The sequence below is a fragment of the Oncorhynchus nerka genome, linkage group LG21, assembly GCF_034236695.1.
Source record: "Oncorhynchus nerka isolate Pitt River linkage group LG21, Oner_Uvic_2.0, whole genome shotgun sequence".
NCBI classification, from domain to species: Eukaryota; Metazoa; Chordata; class Actinopteri; order Salmoniformes; family Salmonidae; genus Oncorhynchus; species Oncorhynchus nerka.
Window position 1 is genome coordinate 27,979,596 of NC_088416.1, and position 23,940 is coordinate 28,003,535.

The 23,940-nt window shown below is 43.7% G+C and overlaps 1 protein-coding gene across 1 annotated transcript in view; it reads right to left on the reverse strand.

Annotated features, from left to right (window-relative positions):
- Nucleotides 1–23,940, reverse strand: part of col5a3a (collagen, type V, alpha 3a) — a 102,500-nt gene that overhangs the window by 1,136 nt on the left and 77,424 nt on the right. The window contains exons 40-65 of the mRNA XM_065006505.1: nucleotides 21,080–21,169; nucleotides 20,670–20,723; nucleotides 20,330–20,437; nucleotides 19,924–20,031; nucleotides 19,530–19,583; nucleotides 17,596–17,649; nucleotides 17,359–17,466; nucleotides 15,954–16,007; nucleotides 14,294–14,347; nucleotides 10,556–10,663; nucleotides 10,203–10,310; nucleotides 9,977–10,030; nucleotides 9,828–9,881; nucleotides 9,540–9,593; nucleotides 9,179–9,232; nucleotides 8,903–9,010; nucleotides 8,581–8,634; nucleotide 8,486; nucleotides 8,191–8,405; nucleotides 8,042–8,077; nucleotides 7,537–7,590; nucleotides 6,926–7,310; nucleotides 6,106–6,218; nucleotides 5,596–5,664; nucleotides 1,082–1,315; nucleotides 1–536 (exon numbers count right to left, since the gene is read on the reverse strand). The exon at nucleotides 1–536 is cut by the window's left edge and continues 1,136 nt beyond it. Coding sequence (XP_064862577.1) covers nucleotides 390–536; nucleotides 1,082–1,315; nucleotides 5,596–5,664; nucleotides 6,106–6,218; nucleotides 6,926–7,310; nucleotides 7,537–7,590; nucleotides 8,042–8,077; nucleotides 8,191–8,405; nucleotide 8,486; nucleotides 8,581–8,634; nucleotides 8,903–9,010; nucleotides 9,179–9,232; nucleotides 9,540–9,593; nucleotides 9,828–9,881; nucleotides 9,977–10,030; nucleotides 10,203–10,310; nucleotides 10,556–10,663; nucleotides 14,294–14,347; nucleotides 15,954–16,007; nucleotides 17,359–17,466; nucleotides 17,596–17,649; nucleotides 19,530–19,583; nucleotides 19,924–20,031; nucleotides 20,330–20,437; nucleotides 20,670–20,723; nucleotides 21,080–21,169 — 2,532 coding nt within the window. The 3' untranslated portion in view covers nucleotides 1–389. The remainder of the gene's footprint in view (nucleotides 537–1,081; nucleotides 1,316–5,595; nucleotides 5,665–6,105; nucleotides 6,219–6,925; nucleotides 7,311–7,536; nucleotides 7,591–8,041; nucleotides 8,078–8,190; nucleotides 8,406–8,485; nucleotides 8,487–8,580; nucleotides 8,635–8,902; nucleotides 9,011–9,178; nucleotides 9,233–9,539; nucleotides 9,594–9,827; nucleotides 9,882–9,976; nucleotides 10,031–10,202; nucleotides 10,311–10,555; nucleotides 10,664–14,293; nucleotides 14,348–15,953; nucleotides 16,008–17,358; nucleotides 17,467–17,595; nucleotides 17,650–19,529; nucleotides 19,584–19,923; nucleotides 20,032–20,329; nucleotides 20,438–20,669; nucleotides 20,724–21,079; nucleotides 21,170–23,940) is intronic.

Here is a 23,940-nt window from a genome sequence, read left to right on the forward strand (position 1 = left end):
TGTTGTCAAGGGGAACAAGAGACTACTTCTAGCGGATCTAATTACAGCACACTCAAAAGGTGAGCGATGAAAAGAATGACGATAAAGAAAAACCACTACACATTAAATATATCTAATTGGATGAAGTCCCTTTGATAAATGTGCTTTGTTCCTCCTTGCCTCTGCTCCTCTACTCGCCATTGGTTGTTATTGTCGCAGAAACAAGGAAACCTCGTGTCCCATTGGTTGTTGAGAGTCATATAACATATGCCAGAAACCCACCACATATACAGACATATAATAATAAATATTGCGTGTGGAAACAACAGTGTGAAGTCCAGTTTCTTTCATTGGTAAGTTGTTGTGTAGGTCAATTCCGGTCATTCCTTAGTTGGTCGATACAACGTTAGTTAACCATTGTAACATACTGGTCCCACGTGGAAGCCAAACTTTTGGTTGCTGCTTCCAAAGTCTGAGGGGGCCACGTCTATGACTGGCAGTAGCTCTGCTCTGGGGGAGTCGATCTCCAGGACTGTCCGCTCCTGTCCCTTACGGAACTACACCAGAGACAAAGAAAGAGACAGCAGAGTTGAGGATACACTGTGCCTGCTAACTCGCTAACTCTCATTCTAACTTCGATCCTATCTATGCCATCCTCAGATATCATATGATGAACTGATTGTGACCAACCGCATGGCCTTATCGAATCAAACAGCAGCTGACAAAACATTAGTCAAAACATTAGCATTGTTCAAAACATTAGCATTGGTCAAAACATTAGCATTGGTCAAATCATTAGCATTGGTCAAAACATTAGCATTGGTCAAAACATTAGCATTGGTCAAAACATTAGCATTGGTCAAAACATTAGCATTGATCAAAACATTAGCATTGGTCAAAACATTAGCATTGGTCAAAACATTAGCATTGATCAAAACATTAGCATTGGTCAAAACATTAGCATTGATCAAAACATTAGCATTGATCAAAACATTAGCATTGATCAAAACATTAGCATTGGTCAAAACATTAGCATTGGTCAAAACATTAGCACCAATTACATTAATTCATTCATTTTCCTTTGTCTCTGCATGTCACCTACCTGGCATCCGTCGTGTGTTGCCTGGATGAAGGGGCTGTTGGCCTGGCTCATCTCCTCGTCGTTGCTTCCCAGGAAGCGTATGGCGTGCTGGTGGCTGCGGGTGGCGCTGTCGAACCAGCCGGCAGAGTTCTGGCAGGAGTATGTGAAGGTCTGTCTGGCCGTGGCACTCAGCAGTTTCAGGAAGGTCAGCTGGACCACGTGGACCGGGTTCCCATCAGAGTCACTGTACTGTAGCTGGACCAAAGACACACAGCATATCAGAGTCATTGTACTGGAACTGGACCAGAGACACACAGCATATCAGAGTCATTGTACTGGAACTGGACCAGAGACACACAGCATATCAGAGTCATTGTACTGGAACTGGACCAGAGACACACAACATATCAGAGTCATTGTACTGGAACTGGACCAGAGACACACAGCATATCAGAGTCATTGTACTGGAACAGAGACACACAACATATCAGAGTCATTGTACTGGAACTGGACCAGAGACACACAGCATATCAGAGTCATTGTACTGGAACTGGACCAGAGACACACAACATATCAGAGTCATTGTACTGGAACTGGACCAGAGACACACAACATATCAGAGTCATTGTACTGGAACTGGACCAGAGACACACAACATATCAGAGTCACTGTACTGTAGCTGGACCAGAGACACACAACATATCAGAGTCATTGTACTGGAACTGGATCAGAGTCATTGTACTGGAACTGTACCAGAGACACACAACATGTCAGAGTCAATGTACTGGACCAGAGACACACAGCATATCAGAGTCACTGTACTGTAACTGGACCAGAGACACACAACATATCAGAGTCATTGTACTTGAACTGGACCAGAGACACACAACATATCAGAGTCATTGTACTGAAACTGGACCAGAGACACACAACATATCAGAGTCATTGTACTGGAACTGGACCAGAGACACACAGCATATCAGAGTCATTGTACTGGAACTGGACCAGAGACACACAACATATCAGAGTCATTGTACTGGAACTGGACCAGAGACACACAGCATATCAGAGTCACTGTACTGGAACTGGACCAGAGACACACAGCATATCAGAGTCACTGTACTGTAGCTGGACCAGAGACACACAGCATATCAGAGTCATTGTACTGTAGCTGGACCAGAGACACACAGCATATCAGAGTCATTGTACTGTAGCTGGACCAGAGACACACAGCATATCAGAGTCATTGTACTGTAGCTGGACCAGAGACACACAGCATATCAGAGTCATTGTACTGTAGCTGGACCAGAGACACACAGCATATCAGAGTCATTGTACTGTAGCTGGACCAGAGACACACAGCATATCAGAGTCATTGTACTGTAGCTGGACCAGAGACACACAGCATATCAGAGTCATTGTACTGGAACTGGACCAGAGACACACAACATATCAGAGTCATTGTACTGGAACTGGACCAGAGACACACAACATATCAGAGTCATTGTACTGGAACTGGACCAGAGACACACAGCATATCAGAGTCATTGTACTGGAACAGAGACACACAACATATCAGAGTCATTGTACTGGAACTGGATCAGAGTCATTGTACTGTAGCTGGACCAGAGACACACAGCATATCAGAGTCATTGTACTGGAACTGGACCAGAGACACACAACATATCAGAGTCATTGTACTGGAACTGGACCAGAGACACACAACATATCAGAGTCATTGTACTGGAACTGGACCAGAGACACACAACATATCAGAGTCATTGTACTGGAACTGGACCAGAGGCACACAGTACATCAGAGACATTATCAGGGTAATTGAATGAGAACTAGACCAGATATGAACCACATATTAATATAGACCACTTGAAGCAACCAGGCTCCCATCAGAGTCACTGCATGAGAACTGGACCAGGGGAAAGAAACAACTCTCAATGACCATGTCAGTCACATATTGAATGTCCAGAAACAAATAGCAGTGCCAATGCATTGGTAGTAGAGCATCTGGTAAAGCACTATATACAGTTGTAGTCGGAAGTTTACATACACTTAGGTTGGAGTCATTATAACTCGTTTTTCAACCACTCCACATATTTCTTGTTAACAAGCTATAATTTTGGCAAGTCATTTAGGACATCTACTTTGTGCATGACACAAGTAATTTTTCCAACAATTGTTTACAGACAGATTATTTCACTTAAAATCCACTGTATCACAATTCCAGTGGGCCAGAAGTTTACATACACCAAGTTGACAGCCTTTAAACAGCATGAAAAATTCCAGAAAATTATGTCATGGCTTTAGAAGCTTCTGATAGGCTAATTGACATAATTTGAGTCAATTGGAGGTGTACCTGTGGATGTATTTCAAGGCCTACCTTCAAACTCAGTGCCTCTTTGCTTGACATCATGGGAAAATCAAAAGAAATCAGCCAAGACCTCAAAAAAAACATTGTAGACCTCCACAAGTCTGGTTCATTCTTGGGAGCAATTTCCCAATGCCTGAAGGTACCACGTTCATCTGTACAATAGTGCGAATAGTACAAACACCATGGGACCACGCAGCCGTCATACCGCTCAGGAAGGAGACGCATTCTGTCTCCTAGAGATGAATGTACTTTGATGCGAAAAGTGCAAATCAATCCCAGAACAACAGCAAAGGACCTTGTGAAGATGCTGGAGGAAACAGGTACAAAAGTATCTATTATCCACGGCAAAACGAGTCCTATATCTCGACATGACCTGAAAGGCGGCTCAACAAGGAAGAAGCTACTGCTCCAAAACCGCCATAAAAAAGCTACGGTTGGCAACTGCACATGGGAACAAAGATTGTACTTTTTGGAAAAATGTCCTCTGGCCTGATGAAACAAAAATATAACTGTTTGGCCATAATGACCATCGTTATGTTTGGAGGAAAAAGGGGGAAGCTTGCAAGCCGAAGAACACCATGCGAACTGTGAAGCATGGAGGTGGCAGTATCATGTTGTGGGGGTGCTTTGCTGCAGGAGAGACTGGTGCACTTCACAAAATAGATGGCATCATGAGGAAGGAAAATGATGTGTATATATTGAAGCAACATTTCAAGACATCAGTCAGGAAGTTAAAGCTTGGTCGCAAATGGGTCTTCCAAATGGACAATGACCCCAAGCATACTTACAAAGTTGTGGCAAAATGGCTTAAGGACAACAAAGTCAAGGTATTGGAGTGGCCATCCCATTCCCTGACCTCAATCCTATAGAACATTTCTGGGCAGAACTGAAAAAGCGTGTGGGAGCAAGGACGCCTGTAAACCTGACTCAGTTACACCAGCTCTGTCAGGAGGAATGGACTAAAATTCACCCAATTTATTGTGGGAAGCTTGTGGAAGGCTAACCAAAATGTTTGACCCAAGTTAAACAATTTAAAGGCAATGCTACCAAATACTAATTGAGTGTATGTAAACTTCTGACCCACTGGGAATGTGATGAAATAAATAAAAGCTTAAATAAATCATTCTCTCTACTATTATTGTGACATTTCACATTCTTTAAATAAAATGGTGATCTTAACTGACCTAAAACAGAGATTTTAACAGAGGATTACATGTCAGGAATTGTGAAAAACTGAGTTTAAATGTATTTGGCTAAGGTGTATGTAAACTTCTGACTTCAACCGTACATCCAATCTATAATGGCTAGGGCCAGGAGTTTTTCCATTACCAAATAACCTGGGCAGGAAAACCAGGCTGACAGAGTTAATGCTGGCAAAAAACCAAGCTGACAGAGTTAAATCTGGCACAAAACCAAGCTGACAGAGTTAAATCTGGCACAAAACCAGGCTGACAGAGTTAATGCTGGTTACAGACCACTATATCCATCCTGGTGAACAGAGGAAGGAAGGCTAGAACCAATTGTATTACCATGAACCTTTTCTCTCTCTTAGAAATCTCAACCCGTATTTCATTAATAATGTAAGAGGAGAGGAGGGGACAAAGGTCACAGTAATTCAGCTAGAGTCAGAATAAGAGAGTCGGGGAGAAAAAGAGAGTTAGTGAGAGAGGAAGAAATAGAGAGAAAGAGAGAGAGAGAAAGAGAGAGAGAGAGAGAGAGAGAGAGAGAGAGAGAGAGAGAGAGAGAGAGAGAAAAGGACACAATGACGTGGGTGTGAAAGAGTCAGTGAAAGGGATTGGACTGGGAGAGAAGTGATTATCTTTCTGTGTTAAGAGATGTCTGGTCAGGTGCACATGAAAGACCAGTGCTCAAAGCTCTGAATGCTCTTCAATGAGAGCCCACTGCTGCCAGAGGCTCTGTGTGACTCACTCACTACTGCAGGCAGAAGACACAGGTATCATACATGGGCACATACATACATCAACACTCTATTGGACAGTAGGTTCAATCACGCACATGCTCACACACATGCACATCTACTCGATTATACACATGATTATTATTCAAACGCACTCCCTTGAAATGAATATAATCTACCTGGTGTTTGGAAACATTTAAATGAACGGCAGCAGTTGAAAGTGGTCAGTACCTGTTTGCCTTTCCTGTATTGGCTGAACCAGCTCCCTGGTTTCTCTTTGTTCCAGGCTGCTAGCTTCACCTGTTCACAGGAATAGAGAAGGAAACAAGGAGCCTCTGTAACACAGGCTTCTGAGGATGTGCAGATCTGGTATCTTAATTTGATCACTCTGTTGTTGCGGAGAATGTTCCTGCACAGCGGGAAATATCAATTGTCGTGTATTAAAGGTTTTAAAGGGCTTTTTAAAGGTTTGTGATTTCCACTTTAAAATGGATTTGACATGAAGAAAAATGTAACAGAAAATGTATCAACGCCTAAAAAATGTATTCGAATTATAATCCACATAATAATTCACATATCCTGTTGCTGCAGGATTATTTTCCTGCTGTGATAAATAGAGTCAAATCAAGATAGTGCATCTGTAAGACACCAGTTGATCTGAGGCCAATTAATATGTACTGTACACTACTACTACAACGTTCTAGTTAGGTTGAGCAGACATCAAGGTAGTTTGAGACTCACAGTTTCAAACCTCTTGTCAGGGTAGAGACAGGTGTCTCCCTCAGCGGTGAAGTTACAGAAGACCTTGATGGAGTCCCTGTGACATCCCTGGTTGGGGTCGATCCAGTAGTCACCTGGGACAGGTACGGAGACGGAGACAGCGGTGTCATTTCATCCGGGACAGCAGATCAGGCAAGTGAAAGGGGAAGACATGAAATCGTAGAGTATGTCTGATGTAACAGGTAACTATCCTGGCTATTGGAGGATTTGGTGGCTTATTGACTCAATCAAATACAGGGCCTATAGAAAGTCTACATCCCCCTTGGATTTCTTCACATTGTGTTACAAAGTGGGATTCAAATGGATTTATTGTCATTTTTTGCCAACGATCTACACACAATATTCTGTCATGTCAAAGTGGAAGAACAATTATTGATATATATTTTTTAAAGAATAATGAAAAAGAAAACACTAATATACCTTGATTAGATAAATATTCACCCTTCAGAATCAATACATGTTATAAACACATTTGGCAGCGATTACAGCTCTTAGTCTTATTGGGTAAGTCTCAGAAAAGCTTTACACACCTGGATTGTGCAATATTTGCCCATTATTCTTTTCAAACTGCTTCAAGCTCTTTCAACTCTGTTGGGGGTCATGGCTAGAAAGCCATTTTCAAGTGTTGCCATAGATTTTTAGATTTTAGGTCTTTTTGGTAAGCAAAAGTTCAAGGGGGTGTAGATTTTCTATAGGCACCGTACATGTTCAATATGAGTGTCAATGCAGGGTGCTGAGGGGAGATCTGTGTGATACGAGGGTGATGAGGTGATGTGCTGACCGTCTCTGTAGCCATGCTGGATCATCATGAGCTCCTTGCAGGTGCGGGCGGGGCTCTCAAAGGTCCCCAGGGGCTTCCTCATCAGCTCCACCTCTGTCTTCATAGAGGTGAGGGAGGCAAACACCTCCTCCATGCCCTCTGCCTCCTCCAGCATGGGCTGGTCTGCCTGCAGGAACACCTTCTGCTCCAGATCCATCTTCATCTCTGCCTCCTCCAGCATGGGCTGGTCTGCCTGCAGGAACACCTCCTGCTCCAGATCCATCTTCATCTCTGCCTCCTCGTAGGGAGCTGAGCCTCCTTGCACCATCCTAGAGTGCCTCTTCCTCTTCCTCCGGCCCTCGTGATCTCTGATAGGCAGCGGCTGGACCATGGTGGCAGGCGGACCCTGGAGGGAAGGAACACAAGTGGAAGAGAGAAGACAAGAAACAACAGTGACTGGGAGAGGCAGAACAAAAAGAGAATTGTGAGGGGGAAGGAGAGGCGTGGAGGTGTGTGTGGTTGAACAACAACAGGCGATGGGACGGAACAGAGGGGACGGAGAGAAACAGAAAGAGAAAGGTGGGGTGGATGAGAAGTGTGGAGGTGGGGAGGTGGGTGCATGGAGGACTTACAGGGGGTCCGGGGGATCCGGCGGGGCCAGTGTCTCCTTGGGGTCCGATGGCGCCCTGAAGAAAAGAGTGGAACAAAATCCTGCATCAATCCTCCGGTCACCTGGAGCGATTCTCACACTAGTTTGCCAAATCCCTCTTTGATCCTGGCAGATATGGTTCTAGGGTTTATAGGATCATCCAGCTCTGTGCATCAGCAGTCTGTGGCCAAAGCCCCTGCTCTCTACATGACACACTATGGTACTTTTCACAACATCACACCGCACCACTATATCCTATTAAAATACACTGTACCCACAGGAACAACACATCACTGTATGGGCTCACTTTTAAGGCCAAAATACTTTTAAAAAGCACAATGTAGAAAATTAGGCTGAGCGATGGTTCATTTGGCAAGGCGAGATAGCCGCTTGTCTGGCAGCATACGCTTCTGCCAGCTGCTAGCTATAGGCTGGTGTGTAAGGAGAGGAATGAAAATGTGGAGCTACAGTCAGATGACTGGACTCACCAGGTCTCCTTTGGATCCTCTCTCACCAACTGCACCCTAACAGGGGAGGAGAGGTCATTTTGAAATAGGAAAAGTCATATCAGAGTAAAGCAAAGCCAACTATGAAGAGTTGAGTGGGGTGGGGGGAGGGAGGAGGAGGGGGAACTTACAGAAAGTCCAGGGGGTCCTGGGGGGCCGGTGGGGCCAGGGAGGCCACCCTTACCCCCGTCTCCTTTGGTTCCTTGTGTGCCCTGATTTCCGGGCAGGCCTCTGTCTCCCTTCTCTCCCAGCTCTCCTGGAGGTCCGATCAGACCGATCAGACCACCGTGACCTTTATCTCCCTTCCTGCCCGGGTCTCCTTTCAAACCTGGCAGTCCTGGGGTCCCTGGGAACAACACAGGATCACATTTACTACATGGTTACACATGGGTGAAAAAATATAATTGACATATCACTGGAATTGACCCTATCAAGGCTACCTACCATATGTTATGTGGAAGAGAGGCAATAACAGTACAGTAGGTTGACATATGAACATGTAATATGCATGGGGATCTTACCATGGGTCCAGGGGGTCCCGTCTGGCCTGGGGGGCCATTTAACCCTTGTTCACCCTGCAAATGAAAACACAAATAGGGGTTAATGAATTAGTGAAGGGCTCCAGCATTGACTGGGGTTACTGAAGGTCATGTGACAACATGTCCCCAAGCCTTGTTGCTGGTTGTACTGAGATGCACCATGCATGTTGATAGTAAACCAATGACAGATTATACTAAACTAATTAGGGAGACATGATGAGGGGAGCAGCAAAGCCACAGGCTACAGTAAAGGGAGATGTCTGTTTGAGTTAGAGTAAAGAGAGGAAAGGAGAGGGGGACTCACCCCAGGGCCTGGGATCCCTCGGAGGCCCTCCGGGCCAGGCATCCCTGAATGTCCCTGGGGCCCCACTGGCCCTTTCTTCCCCACCAGACCCTCAACCCCATTGGTCCCCTAAAGGAAGGAGAGAGAGGAACAGAATGACATGGTGCTGAGGAAAACAAAATGGAGTAAAACTGATATGTGTGGTGTACAGTGTAGTGGCATTTTCTTTTTGGGGATATATTTTCTTCATATTTCATGAATGAGTTGAGTGTTGTTGAGTGTTCCACACATCTTTACCTTTGCTCCCTTCATTCCTTGTTTCCCTTCTTTTCCAGCAGCTCCCAAGTGGCCCTGGTGAGCGAGAGAGAGAGAGAGAGAGAGAGAGAGAGAGAGAGAGAGAGAGAGAGAAACAGAGAGAGGTGGGGGAACACGAGGACAGAGTTTCAGCTGCTGGGGACAATACCCGAGTGCTTAAAAGCCTTACACTGCTTTTGTTCTTCTAAAACAGATAGAGGTCAATAAAATCCCTGAAGATATCCGAGTCTGTAGAAATATACAACAATAAAGGCATGCACGCAAGCCCCACAAACTCTCTCTCTCTCTCTCTCTCTCTCTCTCTCTCTCTCTCACACACACACACACACACATCTACACTCACCCTTCTCCCGGGGGGCCCGGAAGGGCCCGGTTCTCCAGAGGCTCCTGGGGGTCCCTGAGGACAGCAGAACAAAGGGTCAGAGTTGAAACACACAACAACCACACACAGTCTCAAAGACAACAACCACACACAGTCTAAAAGGCAACAACCACACACAGTCTAAAAGGCAACAACCACACACAGTCTAAAAGACACAGGGAAGAATGAGCTCAGAGAATATACACCGTAACACATGTTTATGCTGTTCGTATGAATTCCTGTGTGATGTAAATGCTGTACTGTACTTACGGCTTTCCCAGGATCACCGTTGTCTCCCTTTGCTCCCGGTCCACCGTCAACTCCCTGTTCCAACCGGAAACACACATTTAGAGGAGGAACAGAAGAATCAGTCATCTACTGCCTGTTTTATTACTTGGTTCTACGGGTGTTGTACTCACATTGATTCCTGCTTCTCCAGGGGGTCCAGAATCTCCGGGGAACCCAAGGGGCCCCTACAGAGGACCGGGAGTGGTCAGTTAGCAATGACTGTTAGATACAGCAGCATCGCTTGAGATTAATCTAATGCATTGGTCTGCCACCCACTCAAGAACCAGTTGGTAGAGGATGAGTGGCCTAAAGGACGAGTGACTAGCAGATGAGTGGCCTACATAGAGATCTACTCACAGGGTTTCCTTTGGGTCCGTCCTCCCCTGGCATGCCTCTGACTCCTGCAGGTCCTGCTGCTCCGGAGGAACCAGAGTCACCCTTCTCCCCCAGCTCCCCTTTACCACCCTGGGGACACCATACAATCATATAGTTAGTGGTTGAGACAGAGAGAGAGAGAGAGAGAGAGAGAGAGAGAGAGAGGGGGGGGGGAGGGAGAGGAGGAGGGAGAGAGAGAGAGAGAGAGATAGGGAGGGAGGGAGGGAGAGAGAGAGAGAGAGAGAGAGAGAGAGAGGGAGAGAGAGAGAGAGAGAGAGAGGGAGAGAGGGAGAGAGAGAGGCAGTGAAGTAGAGGATGAGAGAAAGATGACTTACAGCGGCACCAGTGTCTCCAACTGGTCCCGGGTCCCCAGCCTCTCCATCCTCCCCCTTCTCTCCAACGATCCCAGGCTGGCCCACTCCACCAGGCTGGCCAGCAGTGCCCTGTTACAACACAACAGAACCACTCGAACTAACACACTGACAGGAGGAGTGAAATAATAAATATTTAATCTACAGGTTTCTTGTGATGAGGTTGTTTTGTGTGTTTGTTGTTCTCTGTCAGGGTGCTAAGACAACAGCTGCACCATCATCACTAGGAGAAAATATTGACTGTTGTCTGTGTGTGTGAGTTTCCTCTGTTGATGCGATCTGAGTAACAGAGTGTGGAGTCAGTCTCTCTGCGTCGGTGTGTGTCAATGTGGAAGTGTGTGCTGGCTGTCTCGAGAGAAAAACAGTGAAAGCATCTCTCTCTTTGGTAGAGTGCACAAATTGGAGCGTGTGAGTGAGTAGAAGACTATCCTGCCTGCAGTGCAAGCCAGCTCTTCTATTTCCCACAAAGACTCAAAGCTTCTCTTTATCCATTTCTCTCTCACAACATCACCTGCATCAATCCATTTATGGATCGCTCCATCTCTACACCGTTCTATTTCCATGGCGCCATATGAATCCGACCTGGGTTCAAATGGTATTCAACATCTTTCAAATAGTGCTTGATTGAGCTTGGATAGGAAACTAGTACCAATGGGATAGTCCCAAAAGTACAAACCATCTAGCACTCCGGGCAAATGCTCAAATAAAGTATGTGGTCTATCAAATGAAAGTTGTACCCAGGTCTGATGTGACGATCTGAATCCGTATCACTGAATCCATATAAGCATTTCACTACACCCACAATAACATCTGCTAAATATGTCTATGTGACCAATACATTTTGATTTGATTTGATTTTTGACTATGTGTGTGTGTGTGTGTGTGGAGTGACATCTTCCCATCTCTCTCTCTCGTGAATAATTGATTGGTGTGAGATGTTGAGAGGTTGGCCATTAATAGAGGTAAATATAACTTCCTCTCAGGGATGATTGTCTAATACTCCTTAATGATTTATAGAGGTAAATATAACTCCCACTGAGGGATGATTGTCTAATACTCCTTAATGATTTATAGAGGTAAATATAACTCCCACTGAGGGATGATTGTCTAATACTCCTTAATGATTTATAGAGGTAAATATAACTCCCTCCCAGGGATGATTGTCTAATACTCCTTAATGATTTATAGAGCGGTAAATATAACTCCCACTGAGGGATGATTGTCTAAAACTCCTTAATGATTTATAGAGGTAAATATAACTCCCTCCCAGGGATGATTGACTAATACTCCTTAATGATTTATAGAGGTAAATATAACTCCCTCCCAGGGATGATTGTCTAATACTCCTTAATGATTTATAGAGGTAAATATAACTCCCTCCCAGGGATGATTGTCTAATACTCCTTAATGATTTATAGAGGTAAATATAACTCCCACTGAGGGATGATTGTCTAATACTCCTTAATGATTTATAGAGGTAAATATAACTCCCTCTGAGGGATGATTGTCTAATACTCCTTAATGATTTATAGAGGTAAATATAACTCCCACTGAGGGATGATTGTCTAATACTCCTTAATGATTTATAGAGGTAAATATAACTCCCACTGAGGGATGATTGACTAATACTCCTTAATGATTTATAGAGGTAAATATAACTCCCTCCCAGGGATGATTGTCTAATACTCCTTAATGATTTATAGAGGTAAATATAACTCCCACTGAGGGATGATTGTCTAAAACTCCTTAATGATTTATAGAGGTAAATATAACTCCCAGTGAGGGATGATTGTCTAATACTCCTTAATGATTTATAGAGGTAAATATAACTCCCACTGAGGGATGATTGTCTAATACTCCTTAATGATTTATAGAGGTAAATATAACTCCCTCTGAGGGATGATTGACTAATACTCCTTAATGATTTATAGAGGTAAATATAACTCCCACTGAGGGATGATTGTCTAATACTCCTTAATGATTTATAGAGGTAAATATAACTCCCTCTGAGGGATGATTGACTAATACTCCTTAATGATTTATAGAGGTAAATATAACTCCCACTGAGGGATGATTGTCTAAAACTCCTTAATGATTTATAGAGGTAAATATAACTCCAACTGAGGGATGATTGTCTAATACTCCTTAATGATTTATAGAGGTAAATATAACTCCCTCTGAGGGATGATTGACTAATACTCCTTAATGATTTATAGAGGTAAATATAACTCCCACTGAGGGATGATTGTCTAATACTCCTTAATGATTTATAGAGGTAAATATAACTCCCTCTGAGGGATGATTGACTAATACTCCTTAATGATTTATAGAGGTAAATATAACTCCCACTGAGGGATGATTGTCTAATACTCCTTAATGATTTATAGAGGTAAATATAACTCCACTGAGGGATGATTGTCTAAAACTCCTTAATGATTTATAGAGGTAAATATAACTCCCACTGAGGGATGATTGTCTAATACTCCTTAATGATTTATTGAGGTAAATATAACTCCCTCTCAGGGATGATTGTCTAATACTCCTTAATGATTTATAGAGGTAAATATAACTCCCTCTGAGGGATGATTGTCTAATACTCCTTAATGATTTATAGAGGTAAATATAACTCCCTCTGAGGGATGATTGTTTAATACTCCTTAATGATTTATAGAGGTAAATATAACTCCCTCTGAGGGATGATTGTTTAATACTCCTTAATGATTTATTGAGGTAAATATAACTCCCACTGAGGGATGATTGTCTAATACTCCTTAATGATTTATAGAGGTAAATATAACTCCCTCTGAGGGATGATTGACTAATACTCCTTAATGATTTATAGAGGTAAATATAACTCCCACTGAGGGATGATTGTCTAATACTCCTTAATGATTTATTGAGGTAAATATAACTCCCTCTCAGGGATGATTGTCTAATACTCCTTAATGATTTATAGAGGTAAATATAACTCCCTCTGAGGGATGATTGTCTAATACTCCTTAATGATTTATAGAGGTAAATATAACTCCCTCTGAGGGATGATTGTTTAATACTCCTTAATGATTTATAGAGGTAAATATAACTCCCTCTGAGGGATGATTGTTTAATACTCCTTAATGATTTATTGAGGTAAATATAACTCCCACTGAGGGATGATTGTCTAATACTCCTTAATGATTTATTGAGGTAAATATAACTCCCTCTCAGGGATGATTGTCTAATACTCCTTAATGATTTATAGAGGTAAATATAACTCCCTCTGAGGGATGATTGTCTAATCCTCCTTAATGATTTATAGAGGTAAATATAACTCCCTCTGAGGGATGATTGTTTAATACTCCTTAATGATTTATAGAGGTAAATATAACTCCCTCTGAGGGATGATTGTTTAATACTCCTTAATGATTTATAGAGCGGTAAATATAACTCCCTCTGAGGGATTACATTCTAATACCACTTAATAATTCACAGCTCCAAACCGGCAGAGGGTCTGGGAGAGGGAGAGGGGCAGAGGGTAGAGGAGTGTGTGTGCCGTGTGTGAAGTAACAACCCTATTGGTGGGTGTGTTCTGATAGTCGGTAGTGTAGATTTGAGTGAGAGATGCGCAAAATAGTATACCGTCTTGCAACATAAACCAATCCAATACTGCAGCAAACCCAGTGCACAGAAATGTGGTCAGATAAGGCCAGAAATATACTGTACCTCTCCACCAATGGACCCCTGGGGGCCTCTGGGGCCATGTTGTCCTGGAGGGCCCTGAGGAGAAAATAAATCATTAGCCATTGGCTTGAGACAGCACATACATGCATCAGCACACGCAGACACAAACACACACACACCTCTATCCCAAAGGAAGTAGACTGTGTGACCACCAGGCAGCTCCTCCCTGGGTACAGTGACTGTGCATGCTAGTCATTCAGTGAGGGCCTGGTGGCTGAGGGCCTGGTGGCTGGTGCAACATATCCCCAGAACAGAACCAGCCTCTATGATCATTACCTCACTGACATGATGAAGACACCACGAGGACAAGCCATTACCCTCAATGACACACAGAAAGGTTCTCTCTCTTTCTCCTTCTCCCTCCCTCTCACTCTCTCCCTGGCTCTCTGTCTCTATCTCCCTCTCTCTCTTCCGGTCTTTCACCCCCTCTCTCTGTACAGTATCTCCCTCTCTTTCTCTCCCTTCATCTCTCTCTCCCTCCCTCTATCCCCTTCTCTCTCTCTCTCTCTCTCTCTCTCTCTCTCTAAGAGGAACCTCTAGTTCTCTCCAAGAACACATGATCAGGCTACAGGGGAAATGAGAGCACTCACTGACACTCAGTCAGTGTGATGGGATTCCACCCCTCTGTGCACCTCTACATGGACAACAAGCTATCCATCTTAACTGCACTGACTGCTCCCTTCCAGCCCAGAGTTAATGGTTAGCTGTGCTTCACAAACACTGAAATCCCAATACAGTGAGAGTCTGTACACACAGCACTAAAACAGACAGACATACTCCAGACACTCCAGACATACTACCACATCCACTACAGTAAGCACATATCCTATAATCCTGCTACTGGAGAGCTACGCGGGCATTAGAAGCTGCAATCCTGTGAACCACAGCATTCACATGGATGAGGCTTTCCCAGTGAGATCTCTTTCCTCCTTGCCCTCTCTCTCTCACATCCCTCTCTCTCTATCCCCCCTTATATTTTGTTACCTCTCATCCTCTCCTTCTCTCCCTTTTTGTTCCCTCTTTTGTTTTTTTGTTCTGTTTTTGACGCTTCCTTCCCCTCTCCCTAATCAGGCTGAGTGTGCTGTGGCGCTGGCTGTGTGTGTAGATTCTTGCTTAGCATGTGTTCACGGTCTGTGGCGTTCTGAAATGACTGTCACAATAGAAGGAAGATGCTCATTAGACAGGCCCGGCTCCGGCTAATCTGATTAGCAGCTGTCACGCTGCCGTCTTCCTTCTCAAACCACCGCCCTCTCGCTCTCTCTCTCTATCTCTCTCTCTCTCTCTCCATCCCTATCCCTCGCTTTCTCTCTCCCTCCTTCACTCCACTGACTCTTCGACTTTTCTCCCTCTCTCTCTCTCTCTTCAGAGGGACTCCTTGTTACATTTAGACACAAAGCCCTAGTCCTCTCTGGGTGTGTAGCTGGACGTGTCATGGCTGTTACGCTCCAGTCACTCTACATGGAGCCAGACTCTAGACACTGCCTCCAAGCAGGGCTGTACTTTAGTTAGGCTTTATACCACAATGAAGATGAGAGACATACTTAAGGAATGATCTTTGGTGGGAGAGTCCAGTGAGGCTGCCAGGTCAACAATAGGATATAGGGAAATGATGTCATCGTCCAATGGTATGTCCAGTACTCACCATCGTGCCCACGTGTCCACTGTCTCCTTTCTCTCCTGGGAGTCCTGGCATGCCCTGTAAAGACAGAGTATGGTTAGAGGTGCAGTAGTAGGTGCTGTTGATAAGAGAGTATACAGTCCACCTGTCAGCTATATGCTGGAGTAGAGAGATGGATGGTACAGTCCACCTGTCAGCTATGTGCTGGAGTAGAGAGATGGATGGTACAGTCCACTTGTCAGCTATGTGCTGGAGTAGAGAGATGGATGGTACAGTCCACCTGTCAGCTATATGCTGGAGTAGAGAGATGGATGGTACAGTCCACCTGTCAGCTATGTGCTGGAGTAGAGAGATGGATGGTACAGTCCACCTGTCAGCTATGTGCTGGAGTAGAGAGATGGATGGTACAGTCCACTTGTCAGCTATATGCTGGAGTAGAGAGATGGATGGTACAGTCCACCTGTCAGCTATATGCTGGAGTAGAGAGATGGATGGTACAGTCCACCTGTCAGCTATATGCTGGAGTAGAGAGATGGATGGTACAGTCCACCTGTCAGCTATATGCTGGAGTAGAGAGATGGATGGTACAGTCCACCTGTCAGCTATGTGCTGGAGTAGAGAGATGGATGGTACAGTCCACTTGTCAGCTATGTGCTGGAGTAGAGAGATGGATGGTACAGTCCACTTGTCAGCTATGTGCTGGAGTAGAGAGATGGATGGTACAGTCCACTTGTCAGCTATGTGCTGGAGTAGAGAGATGGATGGTACAGTCCACTTGTCAGCTATGTGCTGGAGTAGAGAGATGGATGGTACAGTCCACCTGTCAGCTATATGCTGGAGTAGAGAGATGAATGGTACAGTCCACCTGTCAGCTATATGCTGGAGTAGAGAGATGGATGGTACAGTCCACCTGTCAGCTATATGCTGGAGTAGAGAGATGGATGGTACAGTCCACCTGTCAGCTATATGCTGGAGTAGAGAGATGGATGGTACAGTCCACCTGTCAGCTATGTGCTGGAGTAGAGAGATGGATGTTACAGTCCACTTGTCAGCTATGTGCTGGAGTAGAGAGATGGATGGTACAGTCCACTTGTCAGCTATGTGCTGGAGTAGAGAGATGGATGGTACAGTCCACCTGTCAGCTATGTGCTGGAGTAGAGATATGGATGGTACAGTCCACCTGTCAGCTATGTGCTGGAGTAGAGAGATGGATGGTACAGTCCACTTGTCAGCTATGTGCTGGAGTAGAGAGATGGATGGTACAGTCCACCTGTCAGCTATATGCTGGAGTAGAGAGATGGATGGTACAGTCCACCTGTCAGCTATGTGCTGGAGTAGAGAGATGGATGGTACAGTCCTACTGTCAGCTATGTGCTGGAATAGAGAGATGGATGGTACAGTCCAACAGAGGGGTGTCTCGTCTCCTCACCTGAAGTCCTGTGGGTCCTGTGGCCCCCTTGTGGCCTCTCGCTCCCTCGTCTCCCTTCGGCCCGTACATGCCCTGCTGGCCCCTCAGCCCCGGCTCCCCGTCCACACCCTGAAACACACACAGAGGTCAGTGCTGTACACACATACAGTACACACAAACACACACAGAGGTCAGTGCTGTACACACATACAGTACACACAAACACACAATAAAGACAGATACATTGAATAGACGTACCAGTAACCCCGGATGGCCGACAGGTCCCTGGATTCCAATAGGTCCTGAAGGGCCCTGGAGAAGAGACGGAGAAACAGAGATGCTGTTGACAGTTTACTGCATATCAATCATACACTGCAGGAAAACACTGCTGTGTCGGGAGCTCAAAAAACACAACTACTGTGAAATTGCAGCTGTTGATGGTAGCTGTTTGTGATTGCTTGGCTTCTGAAGGTGTTAGACAGTATTTTGAATAGTTTGATAGAGCTGCCAGGGCTAGGATAAGATAAAGTACATGAAGATGCACAGTGCATGCTAACTAGACCATGAAGAAAGGCTTATAATGCCTAAAGCTGAGTATACCAGCTCACATACAGTAATATATTGTACAGTTAATTATAACTGCACATAATTACCTCAACGCTCAATTATAAACCCTTTCTCATTTATTGAGTCATTCATTTGAATTATCCTAGTGATAGTAGCTGGTGACGGGGAGGATACTGGCCGGTGCTTAATGCTGTGATTGGGGATGTCATATCCTGTCAGGTGTGTAATAAGTTGACTGGTGATGTCATATCCTGTCAGGTGTGTATGCCGCATTCAAAACAACTGTGAACTGGGAACTCGGAAACCTCTGATTTCAGTGCGTTCAAGACAACTGGGAACTCTGGGAAAAACTAGCTCTGGCCTGGAGAAATAACTTTGAACGGTCATCCATGGCGGATTTCCAAGTTGGAATCTTTCCGACCTGAAGATTACTGACATCACGATTTGACTTCGTTATTTTTCTAGTGATGTCATATCCTGTCAGGTGTGTAGAACTGTGGCTGGTGATGTCATATCCTGCTAGGTATGTAGTACCAGAGCGGAAGAGGCGAAGTGCCCAAAATCCATTCGCATGAGTTAAGTTCTTTTTGTATGGGAGTGTCGAATTATGTGAGGCTTATTTGATCTAATAGAAGTTTCGTAATGTTTAGGCTGTTACAAATGTACTGATATAAGTGGATGCATTTGGCATTTCGGCAAATTTGAGAAAAACAACTTAGTTGTAGCTGTTGTTCACACTCGTATCTGCCCTCTCATTGGCTAGAATGGTCCCACCTGATCTCGCCTTCCTTCAATCTTTGAGGACGTATTGTTAGAGTGGCCACCTGGCTATATTGTTAAGATTGGTTAGTACTGTGGCTGGTGATGTCATATCCTGTCAGGTGTGTAGTACTATGGCTTGCGATGTCATATCCTGCCAGGTGAGTAGTACCAGAGATACTGGACATAAAGAGGGGAAGCTTGTGTCTCCGCTCTAACAATGGGATTCGTTGTCCACAGAGCGGAGGTTGATCCTCTAGACGGGAAACGGTTAGATGACTGAATGTAATGTAAATGTTGAGCGGCTTCACTGCAGGTAGATTTTATGTTATAATATTCAATAAAAATAATATATACAAATAATAATAATAATAATAATACTTGTTTGAATATTAGATGAGGAATGTTGACATCAGCCACCTGTATTCAGCGGAGAGTAAGATCATAGTTTCATGAATGTGAACAGTCTGTTCTCGAATTTCAACAGGGACAACTCTGATAAAGGTTTTTTTCTCAAAGTTGCTGGGATGTCACATGCGTCACACTTATAACAGCACACTCGTAACAACCGAAGCATTATGAAACTTCTATTAGATCAAATAAGCCTCACGTATCAAAATAGCAATTTATGTTAATCTTGACTAAATTCAAAACTTTCATTGCCCCCCACACAAAAACTCTTCACCTACATAATAATTAAGGATTTGCTTAACATGGGCAGATTTGGGCCAGAGATAGGATCTTCCCCTCCCTCTCTCTGGTAGTACTGTGTCTGGTGATGTCATATCCTGTCAGGTGTATAATTCTGTGGCTTGTGAGGCTAAAAGACAGTGTTGTGGTTGATATCCTGCCAGATGAAGACTCACAGATTCTCCTTTGTCTCCTTTACTGCCTTTCTGGCCTGGTCCTCCTGTCTCGCCCTGTAGACAACACACACACACACACACACACACACACACACACACACACACACACACACACACACACACACACACACACACACACACACACACACACACACACACACGTTGCAGAGATAAAGAAACACACCCAGTAACGCATACACCTCACCCCCACACAACATCAAGGCCACTAGGTGAGTGGACTCCATGGCCAATAAGGACAATAGATCAATTGACTAGCAATAGAAAACCACAGCAGTGCTTCAGGCCTTAAGGGCCAGGAGTTGGATTCTCCTAAGTTGTCCCTCTACAGTGGCATGGTACCTACTGTGCTGTACCTGTGTACAGGTGTAAGTACCTTGTCTCCATCCTCTCCTGGAGGCCCAACGGGGCCAGCAGCACCAGGCAGCCCCACAGGCCCCTGTGCCCCGTCCTGTCCAGCCGGCCCGATGGGCCCCTTCTCTCCCTTGGGAACAGATGGATGAGGAAACACCGTTAGTCTAACCACAGCCATTATTCTAGTCTCATATTGCACAATGACATATTGATTAATAGATAACGCAGAGAGAGTGGAACATGCAGACACACACACACGCGCACTCGCCCGCACGTAAACACTGATTATGACACATACAGTACAGAGGAACCCACACATGCTGTTTATTTCTCAGTAATGAGTAGTGATGTTCGTCTGTCCATTTATAAATTAACACTGGCGTTGCATAAGAAAAAAAACGAATAAGGAAATGATCGAAGGTTCTTACTGGCTCGCCCTTTTCTCCCATTGGTCCTCCAGGGCCGACCCCACCGGAGCGTCCAGGCTGACCAATAGCACCAGCCGCTCCAGAAGGCCCTTTCTCCCCAGTGGCTCCCTGGATAACAACACGACAGGGGGAACAGAAAGGTAAGAGGACAACGTCACATGATTCACTCTTTCATTTAGTACACTGGTTATGATCTTCATGGTAGCAGCCTCCCACTCTACAGGTCCTTGTTGGCTATAGACCACATACGGACCAGGATTGGGGATGGAGGTGGAGATTAGGGGGGTAGCATGGGGAAAATGGGAATTAAACAATTGCTACATGATGAAATCCAATTTACCCCTGCTCCTGACAGACCGGTGGGTCCTTCTCCTCCTTTCAGTCCAGCAATGCCCTAGAGAGAGGCAAGCACACAGAGATGAACCAATCAGAGCCTTCATCACAGGAACTCCAACCAATCAGTTTCCATCCCACTGTCAGAGTATACAGTTATCAGATGGTCCACCATCAGTTAATTCAAGTAAAGGACTTAGGGTCAGTTTCCCAGACCCAGATGAAGCCCACTCTTGGACTAAAAAGCAGCATGGTCAATGGAGAATCTCTATAAAAAGCCAGGAAACTGGCCTTCAGTGATTTTCATAGAAAACACTGGGCGCTATACAATACAGTAGTACTTTACATCAGTGCAGAATGTAATATGTTAGTAAGGTGAAGGTCAGGAGATTTGAGGTGGGTGTGTTAGCTCGTTACCATGGCTCCAGGGCTGCCCCTGCTCCCTCTGAAGCCTCGGAGCCCAGCGGGGCCACTCTTTCCTGGAGCTCCAGACGGACCCGCGTCTCCCTGGAAACCAGAACAGACAGACAGACAGACAGACAGACAGACAGACAGACAGACAGACAGACAGACAGACAGACAGACAGACAGACAGACAGACAGACAGACAGACAGACAGACAGACAGACAGATATGGAGGATTAGGTCTGAGTCTACCAGTGAGCTGACAACAGGCCTCTTTTTATTTTATATTTTTTTACGGGGTGGATCAGCTTAATATTGCGGACAGATTGTTGCTTCCATCAATGTAATTGTCTGCATCATTTCCAAACCCCCATATATTTTTGGGGTAAATATATCCATATCCATACATACCCATATATATAAACACACTACCGTTCAAAAGTTTGGGGTCAAAAAAAATGTGTCCATTAAAATAACATCAAATTGATTAGAAGTACAGTGTAGACATTGTTAATGTTTTAAATGACTATTGTAGCTCGAAACGGCAGATTTTGTTTAATAGAATATCTACATAGGTGTACAGAGGCCCATTATCAGAAACCATCAGTCCTGTGTTCCAATGGTATGTTGTGTTAGCTAATCCAAGTTTTTAATTTTAAAAGGCTAATTGATCATTAGAAAACCCTTTTGCAATTATGTTAGCACAGCTGAAAAATGTTGTCCTAATTAAAAAAGCTATAAAACTGGCCTTCTTTAGACTAGTTGATTATCTGGAGCATCATCATTTATGGGTTCGATTACAGGCTCAAAATGGTACACCTATGTAGATATTCCATTAGAATTATGCCCTTTCCAGCTACAATATTAATTTACAACATTAATAACTTCTTATGGCTGGGGGGCAGTATTGAGTAGCTTGGATGAATAAGGTGCCCAGAGGTGCCCAGAGTAAACTACCTGCTCCTCAGTCCCAGTTGCTAATATATGCATATTATTAGTATATTTGGATAGAAAACAAAAAGTTTCTAAAACTGTTTGAATGATGTCTGTGAGTAAAACAGAACTCATATAGCAGGCAAAAACCTGAGAAAAAATCCAACCAGGAAGTGGGAAATCTGAGGTTGGTCGATTTTCAACTCAGCCCCTATCAAAGATACAGTGGAATATTGGTCATGTTGCACTTCCTAAGGTTTCCCCTAGATGTCAACTGTCTTTAGAAACTTGTTTGAGGCTTCTACTGTGAAGTGGGGCCGAATGAGAGAGGATTGAGTCAGAGGTCTGCCAGCAGTCACTGCGCTGGTCACGCGCATTTCACATGAGAGGTATCTCCCGTTCCTTTGCTTTTCTGAAGACAAAAGAATTCTCCGGTTGGAAAATGATTGAAGATTTATGTTAAAAACATCCTAAAGATTGATTCCATACATTGTTTGACAAGTTTCTACGGTCTGTAACGGAACTTTTTGACATTTCGTCTGCAACTAGTGAACGCGCTTCGTGAGTTTTGATTTGTTTACCAAATGGACATTATTGAACAAATCAAACATTTATTGTGGAACTGGGATTCCTGTGAGTGCATTCTGATGAAGATCATCAAAGGTAAGTTAATATTTATAATGTTATTTCTGACTTCTGTTGACTCCAACATGGCGGATATATGTATTTGTTCTCTGAATGCCGTTCTCAGATTATAGCATGGTTCGCTTTTTCGGTAAAGCGTTTTTGTAAAATCTGACACAGCAGTTGCATTAAGGAGAAGTATATATTTAATTCCATGTATAACACTTGTATTTTCATCAATATTTAGGATGAGTATTCCTGTCAATTGATGTGGTTCTCTGCAAAATGACCGGATGTTTTTGGAACTACTGAACATAACGCGTCCAATGTATACTGAGATTTTTTATATAAATATGAACTTTATCAAACAAAACATACATGTATTGTATAACATGAAGTCCTATGAGTGTCATCTGATGAAGATCATCAAAGGTTAGTGATGAATTTTATCTCTATTTTTGCTTTTTGGGACTCCTCTCTTTGGCTGGAAAAATGGTTGTGTTTTTCTGTGAATAGGTGCTGACCTAACATAATCGTTTGTGGTGCTTTCGCTGTACAGCCTATTTGAAATCGGACACTGTGTTGGGATTAACAACAAGATTACATTTAAAATGGTATAAGATACTTGTATGTTTGAGGAATTTTAATTATGAGATTTATGTTGTTTTGAATTTGGCGCCCTGCACTTTCACTGGCTGTTGTCATATCGATCCCGTTAACGGGATTTCAGCCCGAAGACGTTTTAACAATGTCTACACTGTATTTCTGATCAATTTGATGTTATTTTATTGGGCCAAAAAAAAAGCTTTTCTTTCAAAAACAAGAACATTTCTAAGTGACCCCAAACTTTTGAACGGTAGTGTATATATACATAAACATTAATATATATTCAAATATACACATACATATGTGAATACATACATATACACACTTTTTTAAAGAATATACCTTTATTATTCCCCACAAACCCTACCACCCCTCCCCTGATTGGAGTAAACTAATAAACAATAACACTTTGGATTCTACTGCCGGCTTATACATACTATTCACATTTTACAGACACAATCTATTTTACAATTTCTTTACATCTTTATTTTATTTTATAATATATATTTTGTTTGTTTTTAGTCCTTCCTCTATTTCTGATGTCCATCCAGTTTGATTTCTATTTGTAACTGTGCTATTTCACCGCAGGCCTCTTATAAGGTGATAAATCACAGGGTACAGTGCAACAGTCACATAACTGAGAGGAACATCCATATTTTATGAGCGGTAATGTACGGAGCACAGTGAGGTATGGAAAGAGGAATTTTTTT